This window comes from Podarcis vaucheri (assembly GCF_965113315.1).
Source record: "Podarcis vaucheri genome assembly, chromosome: 2".
NCBI lineage: Eukaryota > Metazoa > Chordata > Lepidosauria > Squamata > Lacertidae > Podarcis > Podarcis vaucheri.
Window position 1 is genome coordinate 128,568,782 of NC_138760.1, and position 19,523 is coordinate 128,588,304.

At 44.4% G+C, this 19,523-nt stretch overlaps 2 protein-coding genes across 2 annotated transcripts in view; one reads left to right on the top strand and one right to left on the bottom strand.

The window, feature by feature from the left end:
- Positions 1–19,523, bottom strand: part of LOC309526229 (vomeronasal type-2 receptor 26-like) — a gene marked incomplete at both ends in the record, with an annotated part of 146,985 nt that overhangs the window by 14,706 nt on the left and 112,756 nt on the right. The window lies entirely within an intron of this gene.
- LOC309527557 (vomeronasal type-2 receptor 26-like) lies at positions 154–18,252 on the top strand (the record flags this gene model as incomplete). The annotated part of the gene is made up of 7 exons (XM_082214384.1): positions 154–356; positions 1,029–1,220; positions 11,318–11,609; positions 13,730–14,533; positions 15,271–15,498; positions 16,695–16,821; positions 17,342–18,252. 7 exons carry the CDS (start codon positions 154–156, stop codon positions 18,250–18,252), a joined length of 2,757 nt encoding a protein of 918 aa, XP_082070510.1.

The following is a 19,523-nucleotide window of genomic DNA, read 5'->3' on the forward strand; positions in this document are numbered from 1 at the left end:
ATAGCAGGGATACTGTCATGTGATATCACCCTCTTTGAATGAGAAGCCATGGTGGGACTTATCTGTATTAGAAAAATCATTGATAGCAGGCAGTTTTGTAGAGTTTTGGCTTCTTTGAAGCAAGCGGGCAAGAGGGAAGTGACAGCCTCAGACATGTCTATGATAATACTACTTCTGCTCTACAACGTCTATGGGCAGCTGAAGGGAAAATGTCCCTTGAATTTAGTGAGAGATCAGTATAATCCCTTTAACTTTTACAGAGCAGGAGACCATCTCATCGGTGGGATTATCCCCACACTAAGTGGAATATCTCAACCAGGCTCTTTCTCCCAGGATCCTTTTATCCACATATCTCCGTAAGTAAATTATGTGGGGATGAGTTTAATGGTAGGAAACCATAAATCTAATGCTATAAACCTCATTAAAAGAGATGGTGGGTATTTCCTTGCATCGTTCCCTGCTAAATCCCAGTCTCTTCATATGTCTCTGTTTTGCAATGCAATTCTGGAAGGGAGCAATATGAACCCTCCAGCTATTTTCACCATCTTATTTTGAATAGCACACTCTGATAACAGATTAAAGCTTTTACCTGACCCATAAGATTGGACCCTGGTGTATGTCTCCAAATCCCCTGGATCAATGCCTTATTTCCTTTTGCCTTGCTGTTTTTTGGTTTTAAGTTGCATTTTCAATTTTATTATTGTATCATGACATAGTATGAAAAGTCTTTCTTGTAAGGTTGTACAATCCTAGAAGGCGGCATGGCTGTTACTGTCATGACAGACACTGTCACATCTGAATATACCACTACATTATTGGATAGACACATCTGCCTTGCCTTTGTGGTGAGGATTGTCCCAACATTTCAAGGTGGGTTGGCTATTAAAAACCTGTTTATGACTGAGCATGAGTATCACCCTAAAACTAAATTTATATTGCTTCAAAATTCCCTTCATGTTGCAGAGTGAGGAAAGTTACATGTGTTGTTAAATTGAGGGTGATAATACAGAATATATGATATCTTGCAGATGGAAAGACATAGATTTACTCCACAATCTGGCCTTCCTGCTCGTCATCCACGAGATCAACCAGAATCCCAGGCTCTTACCCAACATCACCCTGGGCTACAATATCTTTGAGAACTATCACAATGCAAGAATCACATACCACGCCATGGTAGAGCTGCTCTATACCGGTCATGCAAGTATTCCAAACTACAGGTGTGGAAGGCAGAATAACCTGCTGGCTGTTTTAGATGGTGCAGACTCTGAAATCTCTCTCCATATTTCGAACATGTTGGGCATCTACTTTAATTTCACTTTGCTTTGAATGGCCTTTTTCTCTGTCTGGGGGACCAAGTTACTGTCAGTCTTGAGCTTTATTTGTCCTTTCAACAGCCTTCTTTCTTTCTAAACCCTTCTAGGTTACAGGGTGTTGAATTTTGCTCCAATCCACACAGAATGAATACAACAGAGAGTCTATTGAAATAATGTTAGTATGACTAGGGTTTGGGCTAATTCCCAAGAAATTCTATGTCTTCTTTTTAAGCAGACCTGGTTAGGATTGTTACTGGCACAATTTCTCTATTAATATATATATATATATATATATATATTTGCTTTCGTAGATTTTCACGGGTACAGGAATGCAGGTTTTGGTGTCTTCGGGTGTCTTCCCGTGTAAGAGTCGGGGTGTCTGTGCGACGTTTCGACGAGGTCTCACTCGTCATCTTCAGGCTGGTGCTTTCGGCTTCTTGTTACTGGAACAGAGCAGAATCTGGTGTTTGAGTTCCTATAAATACTGTTGAGGGGTGTGGTGTATAGCCTCCAACGTTCTGGGCAGAGAGGAAGTTCCTAGATTAGTGTGCCTTTTCTTCTTTTGTTCCTTAATTACTTGAGGGATATCTTGAGTGATTTCATGAGTGATATTCTGAATACCACTGGGTGGGTCATTAAGTGTAGATTAGTTGCTAAAGCTTTCGTGTCTTGACCTCTTGAGCTTGTGAAGAGTTTTTCTGAGAAGATGGCTGTGCTGCATTTAGTTGTGCTCTGGCTTGGCTTCGTGTATAGGGGCGAGCTGTGGTTTTGTGCCTTGTGCCAGCCAGATCTGTGTAGGGATTGCAGGGGGGTGCAGCATCCGGAGGTGCCACTATAGTTTGGCTACTGGATGGAGTCTGTAATATGTCTGTGGAGAGGGTCTGGGTTTGGGTCTGGTGTGGTTGATTGGTGACGGCGTTCTGTGTGCCTCTGGTTCTGGTGTCGGTTTTTGTGGGGAGGGCTAATTTCCAGATGTCTGGCAGGCGGGACGTGTCGTCACGCTTGTTCATGTTGTGAGGGTGTTTCTCTATCTCGATGGCTTCCATGATTATTCTCTTGTGGTGATGTTCCATGTTAAAGAGCAATTTGGAATCTGCAAAATTAATTTCGTGTCCTGTTTCTTTCATGTGTTGGAAAAGAGAGGAAGTTTTTTCTTCTTTTTTGACGGCATTCTTGTGTTCTGCGATACGTGCATTTATTCGTCTGTTTGTTTGTCCAATGTACGTGGCTGGGCAGACTTTGCAGGGTATTTCATAGACCCCTTGGTTTTCCAGCTGGATTTTGTCTTTTGGGTTTCTGAGGATATTGGCTATTTTTTGGTTGGTGCAGAAGGCTGTTTTGATATTGTGTTTATGGAGGATTTTGCTGATTTTGTCTGTAGTGCCCTTGATATAAGGAAGGAGGGCCATGCCATTGTTTTCTTCTGTGTCTTGGTTTTTGGGGGGTGTTTCTTTTTGGATTAGCTTCGTAACCCTGTTTTTCTGGTATCCATTGGCGATTAACACATTTGAGAGATTCTGTAACTCAGTTGTCAAGTGGTCTTTGTCAGCCAGGCGTTTGGTTCTGGAGATGAGAGTCTTGGCTACGGAGTTTATTTGTGCAGGGTGGTGGTGTGATTGTGCATGTAAGTAGCGGTTGGTGTGTGTTTTTTTCTTTTTTTTCTTATCTACCGGAAAAAAACACACACCAACCGCTACTTACATGCACAATATTTCTTGTAAAATGCACACCGGGCCCCCAAAAGAGGAAATGTGTAGGGAAACCCAGACAGATGGCAACACTAGGTAATTAATTAGATATGACCAAAGGCAGAAATGAGTTTAGAAAATTCATTCACTAACTAAAAGTGGAAAACTAGTGAATGCAGCTTCTGAAGGACAACTGACCATTCTGGGAATCGAGACAGGCAAACCTGAAAAAGCTGGAGTCATTTGCTAGTGAAATAAGGCTATGCCTTTTCTATGTCTTTGACTCAGTTCAGTAGCTTACTGATACATTTCTAACACTTTCCCTTCTCTTTATGGTTAGACCTTGCCACAGTCACAGTGCACCAAAAGCTGTCACCCAGGATACGTTAAGGTGATTCAGGAAGGAAAGCCATTGTGCTGCTATGGTTGTGCACCATGTGCGGAAGGGACATACTCCACTCGGGAAGGTAAGGAATGCGAGGGAGAAAGGAAGCCCTTTCAGGAGAGCACAGACATAATTTGGGGTATGTTTCTGTATATTTGTTTAATTTCCAGAAATGGGGAAGTGTGATCCTACATTATTTCTGGAGATTAGCAAAACAAATGCTAAATTCACAGTTAATGAGCTGGATGGATGAACCTGGAGGAGGAGGTGAGCATGAAAAGCAATGTGTGGCATGACAGTTGGTGGCATGTCCCACCAACCATAGGCGTCTGATCCAAAAGGTGCATCTTCAGTAGAAGTAAACACAGGGAGGGTAAAATCCCAATGCACACCTTGGAGTCTGATTTGCATAATTTGGAAAATTCTATGCTTTGGGTCTAAGCTGCCACCCAGAATGATGTTCCAAGCAATCTTGAAGAGTCTAGATCAATATTATAGATGGAACAGAGATACCATGACAGTGGTCTCTCTTGCTCATTGCAGATGCAGAGCATTGCAACAAATGTCCAGAAGATGAGCATCCAAGCAAGGACCAAGATCAATGTGTCCCCAAAATTATCAGCTTCCTAGCCTATGAAGATACTTTGGGGGTCCTCTTGACTTCCATGGCACTCTTATTGTCTGTAACCACAGTCTCTGTGATAGGAATCTTCATTAAATTCCTGGAAACTCCTATTGTCAAAGCCAACAATCGTGACCTCTCCTACATCCTCCTCGTCTCTCTCTTGTTCTCCTTTTTGTCCTCCTTCCTCTTCATTGGCCAGCCAAGGACATTGACCTGCCTTCTCCGACAAACGGCCTTCAGCATCATCTTCTCGGTTGCTGTGTCTTCTGTATTGGCTAAAACCATCACTGTGGTGCTGGCCTTCATGGCCACAAAACCCGGGAACAAGGTGAGGAGATGGCTGGGGAAGAGTCTGGCCAACTCCATTATCATTTCCTGTTCTGGTGTTCAAGTTGTCATCTGCACCATCTGGCTGGGCATCTCTCCCCCTTTCCCAGAGTCTGACATGCAGTCTCAGCCTGGAGAGATCATCCTGCAATGCAATGAAGGGTCTGTTGCCATGTTTTACATTGCCCTCGGCTACATGGGCTTCCTGGCTGCTATCTGCTTCACAGTGGCTTTCTTAGCAAGGAAGCTTCCAGGGTCCTTCAATGAAGCCAAGCTGATCACCTTCAGCATGTTGGTCTTCTGCAGTGTTTGGGTGTCCTTTGTGCCCACCTACCTGAGCACCAAGGGGAAGTACATGGTAGCTGTGCAGGTCTTCTCTATCTTGGCCTCCAGTGTTGGGCTTCTGGGCTGCATCTTCCTTTCCAAGTGCTACATTATCATATTGAGGCCTAATCTGAATACAAAGGAGCATCTCACAACAAAAGCTAAAGACAGCACCTGACTCTGAAAATATTATTTTATAGCTGAACTGCACTGCAGCAGTAATGGAACTGCAGTACTTCTCATTTAAATGTAACTTCACACATGATAAATCACACTTGTTGGAATTTATTAAATTTATTTTTTTCATAAAATTGACATTCCACTTTGTTGTAGAAAAACCTCAAAGCAGTTTCCAAAAGGATAAAGCAATAAAATTATCATTTTATTTACGAAAAGGTGAAACCACAATAGAATCAACTAAAACAAATTAAAAACTCGTACAAGCTTTATGAACATCTTAGTGAGCCTGTCTAAATAAGAATGTCTTCAACAGAAATGTGTACCTTAAATGTGTCTGCCTGGTATCAATAAAAATCAATGCATAATAACTCACCACTACAGACCTTTTGTACTTCATGTTTTGGAAGTGCTGATTTATTGCAGTGTCATCCATCAAACTGGCCATTGGCGGCGGCTGGTCTTTCCTTCTTGGCAACGGTTGTTTCTGTACAGGGCAGGCTCACCGAGCTGGGTCTAACGGGGGGGGGGGGGGCTGTTGCACTGAAAGAAAGAAACAACCAACAATTCTCAAGCCTCTTACATGTGCATCACAAGATACTCCCACTGGCAGCAGCTATTGGTCTGTCTCTCAACTCCGCTCCTAATTCAGTTCTTATCATATGTTCAGCCTGGCCATGGGCAAAAGGAAAGAGGAGGGGTGGGGGGAGATAGGCGGGGAGGCCCTGTCACTCTCTCAACACTCCCCAACCCAATCCTGGCCAATTCCCCCCGACTCTTTTCCCTCTCCCACATACTCGTGGCTAGTTTTCAAGCATCCAAACCAAAGTCACTCCTGAAATGCCATTCGAAACACAGCAGAAACCTCCCAGCGCCAGTTGCCTTGGTCAATCCTCCCTCTTTCTTTCGCACTCTCTCTGCCCCCATTTTTAAAAAATAATAATAATATAATAATTTATTATTTATACCCCGCCCATCTGACTTTGTTTCCCCAGCCACTCTCGACGGCTTCCAACCAAATATTAAAAACACAAAACGGCATCAAACATTAAAAACTTCCCTAAACAGGGTCACCTTCAGTTGTCTTTTAAAAGTAAAATAGTTGTGTATTGCCTTGACATCTGCACTGAGGGCATTCCACAGGGCAGGTGCCACCACCTAGAAGACCCTCTGCCTGGTTCCCTGTAACCTCACTTCTCGCAGTGAGGGAACCACCAGAAGGCCCTTGGCACTGGTCCTCAGTGACCGGGCTGAACGATGGGAGTAGAGATGCTTCTTCAGTTATACAAAACCGAGGCCGTTTAGGGCTTTAAAGGTCAGCACCAACACTTTGAATTGTGCTCAGAAACGTACTGGGAGCCAATGCAGATCTCTCAGGTGTTATATGGTCTCGGCGGCCACTCCCAGTCACCAGTCTAGCTGCCGCATTCTGGATTAATTGCAGTTTCTGAGTCACCTTCAAAGGTAGCCCCACGTAGACCGCATTGCAGTAGTCCAAGCGGGAGATAACTAGGCAGTGTTTCCCAACCTTGGGCCTCCAGCTGTTTTTGGACTACAACTCCCATCATCCCTAGCTAGCAAGACCAGTGGTCAGGGATGATGGGAATTGTAGTTCAAAAACAGCTGGAGGCCCAAGGTTGGGAAACACTGAACTAGAGCATACACCACTCTGGCAAGACAGTCTGTGGGCAGGGAGGGTCTCAGCCTGCATACCAGATGGAGCTGGTAGACAGCTGCCCTGGACACAGAATTAACCTGTTCCTCCATGGACAGCTGTGAGTCCAAAATGACTCCCTGGCTGTGCACCTGGTCCTTCAGGGGCACAGTTACCCCATTCAGCATTAGGGAGTCCTCCGCACCAGCCCACCCCCTGTCCCCCAAGAACAGTACTTCTGTCTTGTCAGGATTCAACCTCAATCTGTTAGCTGCCATCCATTCTCCAACTGCCTCCAGACACTCACGCAGGACCTTCACTGCCTTCACTGGTTCTGATTTAAAAAAGAGGTAGAGCTGGGTATGATCCCCATATTGATGAACACTCAGCCCAAAACCCCTGATAATCTCTTCCAGCAGCTTCAAGTTAAAAAGCATGGGGGAGAGGACAGAACCCTGAGGCACCCCACAAGTGAGAGCCCAGGGGTCTGAACATTCATCCTCCACCACCACTTTCTGAACACGGCCCAGGAGGAAGGAGTGAAACCACTGTATGACAGTGCCCCCAGCTCCCAGCCCCTCAAGACAATCCAGAAGGATGTTATTGTCAATGGTATCAAAAGCCGCTGAGGGATCCAGCAGAACTAGGAAACAGCTCTCACCTTTGTCCCTAGCCCGCCGGGGATCATCAACCAGTGCGACCAAGGCAGTTTCAGTCCCATGATGAGGCCTGAATCCCGACTGGAAGGGATCCAAATGGTCTGCTTCTTCCAGGCATGCCTGGAGTTGTTCGGCAACCGCTCGCTCAATCACCTTGCCCAGGAATGGAAGATTTGAGACTGGGCGATAATTGGCCATCGTGGCCGCATCTAAAGATGGTTTTTTAAGAAGCGGTTTAATAACCGCCTCTTTCAGTGGGTCTGGGAAGGCTCCCTCACGGAGGGAAGCATTCACCACCCCACAAAGCCCATCACCCAGTCCTTCCCGGCTAGCTTTTATAAGCCAGGATGGGCAAGGATCCAGGAGACAGGTGGTCGGTTTAACTCGTCCAAGCAGCCTGTCCACATCCTCGGAAGTAACAGATTGAAATTGATCCCATGACTAGACAGGACTCCAGCACTCTCCCCCCCCGGCCCTGCTCCCACGGTGGAGTCTACCTCCTTCTGAATCTGAGCGACTTTATCTGCAAAAAAACTTTGCAAAAGCATTGCAGGAGATTGTGGGGTCCCTACTAGGCCCCAATGACAAAGGTGGTTCCGATAGATTGCAAACCACCTTAAAGAGTCTCCTGCTGCTGTTTTCTGCAGATGCAACAGAGGTGGCAAAGAAAGTCATTTTCGCCGTCGCCACTTGGTAGGCTCGATGTTGAGCTCTAACCCATGTCTGGTCCGATTCAGAGTGAGCTTTCCGCCACCGGCACTCTAGCCATCTCAGCGATTGTTTCATCACCCTCAGCTCCGGGGGAAACCATGGGGCTGTCTGGGCTCCATGCAATAAGAGAGGGCGCTTCGGAGTCAGACAGTCAACAGCCCTGGTTAACTCTGTATTCCAATGGGTCACCAGGGAATCAGCTGAAAGGCTATCAACATGGGATAAAGCATCCCCTACCACTCTCTGGAAACCATTTGGACCCATTAAGTGGCGGGGGCGGACCATCCAAATTGGTCCCCCCTCCCTGCAGAGGGGAAGGGTCGCGGAGAAGTCCAGTTGCACCAGGAGGTGATCTGACCATAGCCATTCTTTCGTTTCACTTTTACTTAGTGTCAGATCACCCACATCACTAGAGGTGAACACCAGGTCTAAGGCATGTCCACGGCTATGAGTTGGGCCAAACTTATTCAGGGACAGCCCCATGGAGGCCATGATTTCCATGAAGTCCCGAGCGACCCCTTGTAAGGTTGTGTTGACATGGATGTTAAAATCCCCTAGGGCAACCAAACTAAGTGTCTCCAGAAGCACATCTTCCACGACCTGAAGCAGCTCGGGCAGGGAATCCTTGGTGTAGCGGGGAGGTCAGTACACCAAAAGGACAAAAGTACAACTCCCATGATCCCTAGCTAACAGGACCAGTGGTCAGGGTTGATGGGAATTGTAGTCCCAAAACATCTGGAGGGCCGAGTTTGCCTATGCCTGGTTTCTATTGTGGTTTTACCTTTTTGTAAATAAAATGGTAATTTTATTGCTTTACCCTTATGGAAATTGCTCTGAGATATTTTTTTTTCTACAATGAAGCGGAATGTGAATTTTATGAAATAAATAATTTAAATAAATTTCATCAGGGGTGATTTACCATGTGTGAAGCTACATTTAAATTAGAAGTATTGCAGTTCCACTACTGCAACCCTGCCGTCCAGCTATAAAATAATATTTTCAGAGTCAGGTGCTATCTTTAGTTTTTGTTGTCAAGTGCTCCTTTTTATTCAGATCAGGTCTCAGTATAATAATGTAGCATTTGGGAAGGAAGATGCAGCCCAGAAGCCCAGCACTGGAGGCCAAGATAAAGAAGACATGCACGGCTACCATGTATTTCCCCTTGGTGCTCAGGTAGGTGGGCAGAAAAGACACCCAAACACTGCATTCGGTGGAGATCTTGTAGCCTGGGCTGCTGCAACAAACAAGTCATACAAGCCGTAGGGAGGCAGAAACACAAGAGGGAGCTTCCTTGCTGAGAGAGGATTTGAACCCTAGCCTCCCAGGCCCTATTCCAGCACTCTAACCGTTACTTCTCGTTGTGAAGACACAAAAGTATATGCCGTTCTGAAGGCACAATAAACAGCTATATGGAAATTCCCCAAGCCCATTGTGCTAAACCAGGAATCTTTGCTCTAAGTGAGGAAAAGGAAATCCTGTTTTTCTATATCAAACCTTGATCCTTTTTCCTTGGGGGAGGGGGAGAGAGTTGCTTTAAAAGAAGTAATATACCAACATAAGTAGGCAACAGGCCTCTGCCAGGTGTCATGCAGTTGCCCATGATAGTTCAGGTAAATCCTAAAAGGAAACATTGAACTTTGACTCCTATGAATGTCATATCATGATCATGTCAGAATTTGGAGCCAGATGTCAACCTTTTTTACAAACATGTTTTTCCTCCAGCGCCACACCTGCAGGTGGAGCTGCATAAGGAGTTCAGAGTGTCACAGAAGTGATACTTCTTCCCTTTATAATTATCAAAATAATAGTGATTCATGGGGAGAGGGGTGCTGATACTTTGCACTAAAGCCCAACAGATTTGTCCAGATCAACTTCGAGTCTGCTAAAAGATACATTGGAAATTAGAACAATATGAGGTGATGTCTTGCATCTGAGCCACACAAACATCTGTGCCACCGAAAGCCTGGGCTGAGATTGAGGACATAATAACTCTGCCCTTTGTGATTCCTTGGCTGGGCTCCATCAAGAAAGCTACTGAACCACCATAATCACTACAACAAAAGCTTTGGCTTCTTCCAACGATTCTTCTCATTCATCGTAGGAGAGCTGCCATAAAGGAGGCAGTTACAGATAGGTAGCCGTGTTGGTCTGCCATAGTCAAAATAAAAAAATTCCTCCCAGTAGCACCTTAAAGACCAACTAAGTTAGTTCTTGGTATGAGCTTTCGTGTGCATGCACACTTCTTCAGATAGAAGAAGAAGTGTGCATGCACACGAAAGCTCATACCAAGAACTAACTTAGTTGGTCTTTAAGGTGCTACTGGGAGGAATTTTTTTATTTTGATAAAGGAGGCAGCACTTCCAGGAAGACCCAGGATGGCCCTGGTTCTGCTGCTGCTACTACCTTACGCAGGCTGCGTGATACAAAAGACAAGGTGCCCTCTTACTTTGAAAAGGGATGGAATAGACTCAGCTAATTATTACAGGCCAGGAGACCACCTCATCAGCGGGGTCATCTCTGCCACAAATACTTTATTTCGAGCTCATAGCTTCAACAGCACTCCCTCTACCAGCTTTCTTTGGTAAGCCATTTTGTGGAGATGGAATTATGGGTGCTTTGCTTCCTATTATTTGCTCCCTTCCTTCCTATCTTCTTCGCACCTGGCCAGGTGGTTGGGTGCTGACTGATACCAGCTACAAAAGCTGAGGATGCTGAACAGACTTGGGCTGCAGTGTTGTTTGGCAGGGTTGCCGTGGGAGCAGGGGATGTTGCTGTTGGGGTTTTTTACATCTTGATTTTAGATATTGTGATTAATGCAGAAATGGTTCCGTATGGTTGCAATTTTTTTGTTTTTCTTCGTCGTTTTGTTATGTTGCAGTTATTCATTTTTCACATTGTAAGCAGGGGTGCCAACTTCAATAAAATATTGGGGGAGGGGCAAGTAAGCTCATGTGCGCGCATGAGCGTGCAGTTGCTATGACTTCGCTTGATCTGCACTATCGAGTACACTAGACTCCATTGCATGTGTCCCATATAATGAGAACAAATGTAGGAGACAATGGTCAGGGAAATGGAAAGTTAAGAAAATAAAATGTTGGCAAGAGGGTGAATCATCAAGAGGGAGCCAGTGTGGTGTAGTGGTTAGGAGTGGTAGACTCGTAATCTGGTGAACCGGGTTCGCGTCTCCGCTCCTTCACATGCAGCTGCTGGGTGACCTTGGGCCAGTCACACTTCTTTGAAGTCTCTCAGCCCCACTCACCTCACAGGGTGTTTGTTGTGGGGGAGGAAGGGAAAGGAGAATGTTAGCCACTTTGAGACTTCTTTGGGTAGTGATAAAGCGGGATATCAAATCCAAACTCCTCTTATCTGTAAAAGCTTGTAAAACAGCCAGAGTTAAATCTGATATGTTCACTGAATGCTCAAGCATGATATGATATGTATATTTTTGTAGGAAAGGAACCACAAAATACTGGCAGCTCTTGTCCATTGTGCTTTCCATCCAAGAGATCAATCGGAATCCCAAGCTCTTACCCAACATCACCCTGGGCTATAGCATCCATGAGAACTTTTTTGATGGAAGGGTGACCTATGATGCCTTGCTGGACCTGCTGTCTCCTGGGCAGGCAAATATTCCAAACTACAACTGTGGTAGACAGACTAATGTATTCACTGTTTTGGAAGGGGCTGGCTCTCAAAACTCCATCTGGATTTCAAGCTTGCTGGGCACATATAAAATTCCACAGGTAGGAATGGAGACAGGTGGGGCATTTGCTGGCTGAGCCTAAATCTAGGGGATGCAACAAATGGGTGGGATGTATATTCAAAGTGATGCTGGAAAGAGATACTTTTTAAAACAGAGAATTGTTGGTGAATTGAAATAGATTTCACTACTCTTGGAGGACAGAAACATATCTTTCTTCTCTCACATAGTCATCTCTACTCATATATATTTTCGCACAATTTCAAAACAAGACTATGGATGCTTCCATACAACATTTTATGGTGGACTTGATGTTCCTCATACATGTTTTTCAACATCCACATGGCATTATCCTCATCAAAATGCCATCAGACATTATTATTCCATTTATACCAGCTTTAGTGTTTGGTGGGGGGACGGACATTAAGTAAAGAGCCAAGCTCATTCCATTATCCATGTGACAGCCCTTGAGATATTTCATAGAATCATAGAATCATAGAGTTGGAAGAGACCACAAGGGCCATCGAGTCCAACCCCATGCCAAGCAGGAAACACCTATTTGAAGATGGCTATCATATCTCCTCTCAGTCTCTTCTTTTCCAGACTTAACATATGCAGCTCCTTCAACCATTTCTCATAAGACTTGGTTTCCAGACCCTTGGTCATCTTAGCCACCCTCCTCTGCCCATGTTCCAGCTTGTCAACATCCTTCTTAATTTGTGGTGCCCAGAATTGGACACAGTATTCCAGGTGTGGTTTGACCAAGGCAGAATAGAGTGGTACTATTACTTTCCTTGATCTGGACACTATACTTCTGTTGATGCAGCCGAGAATAGCATGAGCTTTTTTGCTGCTGCATTCTACTGTTGTTACGTGTTAAGCTTGTGGTCTACTAAGATCACAAGCTACCCCAGATCCTTTCCACATGTACTACTAGCAAGTCAGGTGTCCCCCATCTTATATTTGTGCAGTTGATTCTTCTTGCTTAAGAAGCCAGTGTGGTGTAGTGGTTAAGAGCGGTAGTCTCGTAATCTGGAGAACCGGGTTCGAGTCTCCGCTCCTCCACATGCAGCTGCTGGGTGACCTTGGGCCAGTCACACTTCTTTGAAGTCTCTCAGCCCCACTCACCTCACAGAGTGTTTGTTGTGGGGGAGGAAGGGAAAGGAGAATGTTAGCCGCTTTGAGACTCCTTAAAGGGAGTGAAAGGCAGGATATCAAATCCAAACTCTTCTTCTTCTTCTTCTTAAGTGCAGAGCCTTACATTTGTTGCTATTGAAATTCATTTTGTTAGTTTGGGCCTAGTTCTCCTATCTACAGATTGGATGAGCACTCCATCAATTCCTTCATCCAAGTCATTTATAAAGATATTGAACAACAACAGGCCCAGGACAGAACCCTGCAGCACCCTACTTGTTACTTTTTTCCAGGATGATGAAGAACTATAAATGAGCACTCTTTGGGTTTGGATAGTAAACCAGTTACAAATTCACCCTAACAGTTACCTCAGTAATCACAGCATCCTTTTTTAAATGCTCACAGACAGATTGTTGAATTATCTGTTTCAGGACCTTCCCTGGTATCGATGTCATGCCTACTGGTTGGTAGTTACCTCCTTTTTGAAGATGGGGACAACATTTGCCCACCTCCAGTTTGCATGGACCTCACCTGTTCTCCAAGAATTCTCAAAGATTGTAGACAGAGGCTCTGGGATTACATGCGCAAGCTCTTTTAGACATTTCAATATGATGTTTATGTATGATTATTTCAATATGATAGCCATCCTCCAATATCTAAAGGATATAGAAGATGGAGCAAGCTTGCTTTCTGCTGCTCCAGGTAGTAGAACCCGAACCAATGAGGGAGATTCCAACTGAACATTAGGAATAACTTTCTGAAAGTAGGAGCTGTTTGACAGTAGAATGGACTCCCTTGGAAGACAGTGGGCTATCCTTCTTTGGAGGTTTTTTAGCTGAGGTTGGCTGGCCATCTGTCAAGGATGCATTAGTTGAGATTCCTTCATTGCAGGGGTTGGACTAGATGACCCTCAAGGTCCCATCTAATTCTACAATTCTATGTTTCTAATATTATTCCAGTGCAGGGGTTGGAAATATTTGGGCCTTGATTTGAACTCAAATGAGTCACAAATCTTCCATTCCTTCCCAGGTCAGTTATGCTTTTGTCTCTAATGTTCTAAATGATAAGAAGCAGTATCCTTTTTTCTACCGGATGGTCCCCAAAGAAGAAGCCCAGTACCCAGGGATTGTCAAGCTGCTCCATCACTTCAGATGGACATTGATTGGTCTCATTGCTCCAGACACGGACGATGGAGAGAGGTTCATGAAGACATTGACACCTGTGCTCACCCGAAGTGATGTTTGTGTTGTCATCTCACTAACCATCCAAGGACTGAATACAAATGCAATACGGACGGATTTGCTTCCATTCCTCAAGTGGAGACAAGTCCATGTATTTGTTTACTATGCAGAGATGACTTATTTCTTAGATGGAATACTAATTGTACAAAATGCTCTTAAGATGAACTCCCTCGTTGGGAAAATCTGGGTCACAACAGCTATGTGGGACGTCTCCTTGGAGTTGATGTACAGTGGCTTATCTTCCCAACAAATCCGTGGTATTTTTTCCTTCTTTATTGAGACAAATGAAAGGACCAAATATGATGACTTTGAGACCTTTTTCATTGCTATCAAGCAGTTTTGGGACAAAGCTTTTCATTGTTCCTATTTAAAGGATGCGTTGTCAGTGAAAGGCTGGACAAGATGCAGAGAGAGAGAGAAACCGGAACTGCTGCTGCCCCAAGATGATCTGCAAAGAAGCCTTTCTCTGGACTGCCACAGAATCTACAATGCTGTCCAAACCGTGGCACATGCCTTAAATGCTGCATATTCATCTAGATCTAAGCAAAGGGTGAGGGGGAGACTGGAAGCTCAAAGGCTACAGCCATGGCAGGTACGGTATTTTCTTTTCCACCATAGACAGTCTGAAAAAGTTTGCGAATCCCTGGTTTAGGACATAGAGAGCTCTTCATCACTAGAGAATGTGGAGTGGTAAAGTGAAAAATTGCAAACCCAGTTTCTGTTCCAATTTTTGCTCCGTTACACTGGCCTCAGAGGACACAACCCTTCTGGTAACAAGTCCCAATCACTCCTGTTACCTGGAGTTCTTTTGGGCAGGGGGGATAACATTCCCCAGACTGTGAGTCCATATTAGAAATTTGTTTTAGTTTGATTTAAAAGGGGGAAACCTACCTAATCCATACTTTCAGAAACAATTCAAGAAGGGAAGCACAGCCATCCTTTGAAATTCCCACTTTTATTAGTTTTTGTTTGATGCAGTTCTCCAACCAGTGCTTAGAAAAATGCTTATATTGGGGCAGGTGTGCATAAAAAATGAATATACTAGAGAAAATATATATCGTAGTGTGTATATATTAGCCAAACCCACATACAAAGAAGTGTCCATTAGAAGAAATGGGCACTAAAATGCCGATGAAGCTGGATGAAGTACATGGAGAACGGAATTCAAGATTGGAAAAAATGAGAAACTGAGAGAACCATAATTGACTGAGCTACTTGAGTCTGCAACCAGCCCCAAATCAGAGCTGCTCCAAGCATGAAATAGGCAGAAATGGATAGTCAGTGTCCTTTCCCATGTTCTAAATGCTGCTCTTTTCTCTACCATTCTAGCTCCATCCTTTCCTAGGAAATTCCCAGTTCTACAATGCTTCCATGGACTTAGTGTATTTGGACGAGAACGGGGAGCTGGTAGCTGACCTGGACATAGTGAACTGGGTGGTGTTCCCCAATGGGTCCGTCCTCAGAGTGAAGTTTGGGAGTATTGACAGACAGGGATCACCAGACCTGAAGTGCTCCATCGACCAGGAGGCCATTGTGTGGCCAAAGTGGTTCAATCAGGTGGTGGTGGGGGCAATCATATATTTCTTTTCATTGTATGTTCCTTAAGCTTTTATAAGTGTACGATACAGTGGTACCTCGGGTTACAGACGCTTCAGGTTACAGACGCTTCAGGTTACAGACTCCGCTAACCCAGAAATAGTACCTTGGGTTAAGAACTTTGCTTCAGAATGAGAACAGAAATTGTGTGGCAGCGGCAGCAAGGAGGCAGCGGGAGGCCCCACTAGCTAAAGTGCTATCTTAGGTTAAGAACAGTTTCAGGTTAAGAACGGACCTCTGGAACGAATTCAGTTCTTAACCCGAGGTACCACTGTATACAGAACACCACACCAGAAGAAAAAGAGATGGAAAGAGAAAGTGAAACCTGGGCTCCTTCTGACCCTACTTTTATAGTCAGCATTACCTTGACTGAAAGAGATAACAGAACCAGTTTAAGCCAGCTGTACTCAGCTTCTCTGAAGGAATAACCCAAACATCACGAACCTTCTGCTTGTTTCTTTCACCCAGAACCCTCTTGAATTAATTAGAATAGGAAAGATCTCTACACATCAGATCAATACTTTCTGTACTAAGAAATGCAAACAGACAGAAACATCTATTCCATGGGTAGGTAAACTAAGGCCCAGGGGCTGGATCCGGCCCAATCGCCTTCTAAATCCAGCCCACAGACAGTCCAGGAATCAGCGTGTTTTTTACATGAGTAGAATGTGTCCTTTCATTTATAATTCATCTCTGGGTTATTTGTGGGGCCTGCCTGGTGTTTTTACATGACTAGAATGTGTCCTTTCATTTAAAATGCATCTCTGGGTTATGTGTGGGGCATAGGAATTTGTTCTCCCCCCCAAAAAAAAAAGTCCGGCCCCCCACAAGGTCTGAGGGACAGTGGACCAGCCCCCTGCTGAAAAATTTTGCTGACCCCGATCTATTCTTACAGCTGGGGTGTGCAACAGAGAAGACCCAGTTTTATGTTACCGTGCAACATATTGTGTCTCAAGCAACGTGGTGGTTGTTTCAGCCTTGCAGGGTTCGATTTAATTGCAAAATTCGCATTAAACTTACTATACTTTAAAAATGCAAGGCTCAAGTTGAACCTGGGGCTAAAAGGCCAGTTAGGCCCTTCCCAACCCTACGTCTTATTTACATTGTTACATTACCCTGAACACATTTTCATTGACCCGCCTTGTCTTTATGCTTAGACACTTCCTACTTCCAGGTGTGTGGGAAGTTGTGCACCTGGATTTGTCAAAGTGATTCAGGAAGGAAAGCCAATCTGCTGCTATGACTGCATTCCCTGTGCAAAAGGGACGATCTCCACTCAGGAAGGTGGGTGACACCAGCAGAAAGGGAAGCCCTTGGGGAAGAATCCAGTCAGGCATCTTCTAAAAGCATTTCAAGGTAGGATGGGCTAGTATGCTTCAAGTGCAGTAGAATTCTTGATTTAGGCAGGAGGTGAAATGGATGACCCATGAAGTCACTTTTGACTGGGAGCTTCAGTGTTGAGCTTCCTGTTTCCTAAGTTTCATATAGGGTCTGTTTTGTAGGGTTCCCCTTCATATGCAGGGACGCCAATTGGAATGAGCCCCTATACACCATACAATTGATGCATATGTTCAACAGCTGTTGAGAGGAGTCATAGATTGGACCAACGTTGCTTTGCAAAGTGGCTTTCTCCACAGAAACAGCCAGATTACTCTGGGCCACCCAACCTGACCCACACTGATATGTGACTGTCTCAACACAACCTGAATGCCAACATAATCCCGTCAAATAGGGTGGATATGGCTCAGGGCCTTGGCTGAACCCACTGAAAAGCTCTATTAAACATTACTCTTCTTCTTTGCAGATGCAGAGCATTGCACCAAGTGTCTAGAAGATCACCATCCAAACAAGGCCCAGTATAAATGTGTACCCAAGATAACCGTCTTCCTCGCTTATGGAGAATATTTAGGGATCCTCCTAACTTCCTTTGCCCTCTTATTGTCCTTAACCACAGTGATAGTGCTAGGAATCTTCATCAAATACTTTGACACTCCCATAGTCAAAGCCAACAACAGGGACATCTCCTACATCCTCCTTGTCTCCCTCCTGCTTTCCTTTCTGTCCTCCTTCCTCTTCATAGGCCAGCCAAGGAAAATGACCTGCTTTCTCCGACAAACAGTCTTCAGCATCATCTTCTCAGTTGCCGTCTCTTCTGTGTTGGCTAAAACCATCACTGTAATGCTGGCCTTCCTAGCCACTAAGCCAGGGAACAGGGTGAGGAGATGGCTGGGAAAGAGTTTGGCCAACTCCATTGTCATTTCTTGTTCCACTGTCCAAGTTGCTATCTGCACCTTTTGGTTGGGACTTTCTCCACCGTTCCCAGAGTCTGACCTGCACTCCCACACTGGAGAGATTGTCTTGCAATGCAATGAAGGATCCATTGCTCTGTTCTATAGTTCCCTCTGCTACATGGGTTTCTTGGCTGCCATCTGCTTCACAGTGGCTTTCTTAGCCAGGAAGCTGCCTGGGGCCTTCAATGAGGCCAAGCTGATCACCTTCAGCATGCTGGTCTTCTGCAGTGTTTGGGTGTCCTTTGTGCCCACCTACCTGAGCACCAAGGGGAAATACATGGTGGCCGTGCAGGTCTTCTCTATGTTGGCCTCCAGTGCTGGGCTTCTGGGCTGCATCTTCTTTCCCAAGTGCTACATTATTCTACACAGGCCTGATCTGAATACAAAGGAGCAACAAAAACTAAAGAAGGCATCTGATTTTTAACATACTTTTACATTATAACAATTAATGTCCAGCACAAAAGTCAGGAACCCCACATACAGAAATGTTTTTTTCCTTTCACCTCAATCCTGAATGATGAAAAAGAATTCATAATGTTCATTTGGGCATAATGTTTGACATGTGCTGTTGTACCACTGCCTGATCCCAGTATGTATCTGTTCAACAACACTAGTCTTTATGCAGTTTTCATCTGGGGTCACCCAGACTCATTTTGCACAGTTTTATTTTCTAATTCATTTCATTTCTATACCAGTCTGATGCTTGGATTTGTTAGGCTACTTTATTGCCTATACTGATGGCTGGGCCATTTTTTAAAGTATAATTTTTCTTTTTCATTGTGAAAATTGATTAGGAGTGCTAAAATAAATTCAGTAAAGGCACAGACCTCTTTGGTGTCATGTAACCTCTCCATGATCCCATGTTATCATCCCAAATTTGGTGGGAGGGTGTTAATTGAGACCCTCTGAGTTTTAGTACTATGGGTGTTAATATTTTAAGATTACAGTGGTACCTCAGGTTAAGTACTTAATTCGTTCCAGAGGTCCGTACTTAACCTGAAACTGTTCTTAACCTGAAGCACCACTTTAGCTAATGGGGCCTCCTGCTGCTGCCGCTGCCACACAATTTCTGTTCTCATCCTAAGCAAAGTTCTTAACCTGAAGCACTATTTCTGGGTTAGCAGAGTCTGTAACCTGAAGCCTATGTAACCCGAAGCATATGTAAGCTGAGGTACCACTGTATAAACTTCCTCGGGTGCCTTGGATAAAAGGCGGTATTGAAAAATAATAAACAGAGAAACCATGTGCAGGAGAACAGAGGTACATTCACTCACACCTAATGAAAGTTAACAAGTTGTTTCACAAAAAGTTATTAGTATTATTATTTATTGAATTTATATAGCATTCTATACTCTCAGGTCTCAGGGCAGTTCACAGAATAAAATCAGAATATAAAACCTCAATATACATAATCAAAATAAGAACAACAACCAAAAGTTGTTTGTGCTGGTTTCCAAACTCCCTTTTCCAGAGTGCAAATATGGAGCGTGACTTTCCATATGTTTCCACACTGTTCCTGAAAAATTCACGAACACTCCTATTGATATGACTGATGACTATGAGACAAGGCCACACATGTTTCAGACATCCAATTCCTCACTCCAACACTCCTCTGCCTGGATCACTGTTACAATAGTTTAGTCTTCCTGTACAAAATATAATGTCATCATGGTTACATTGGGGGTCCAATTCATG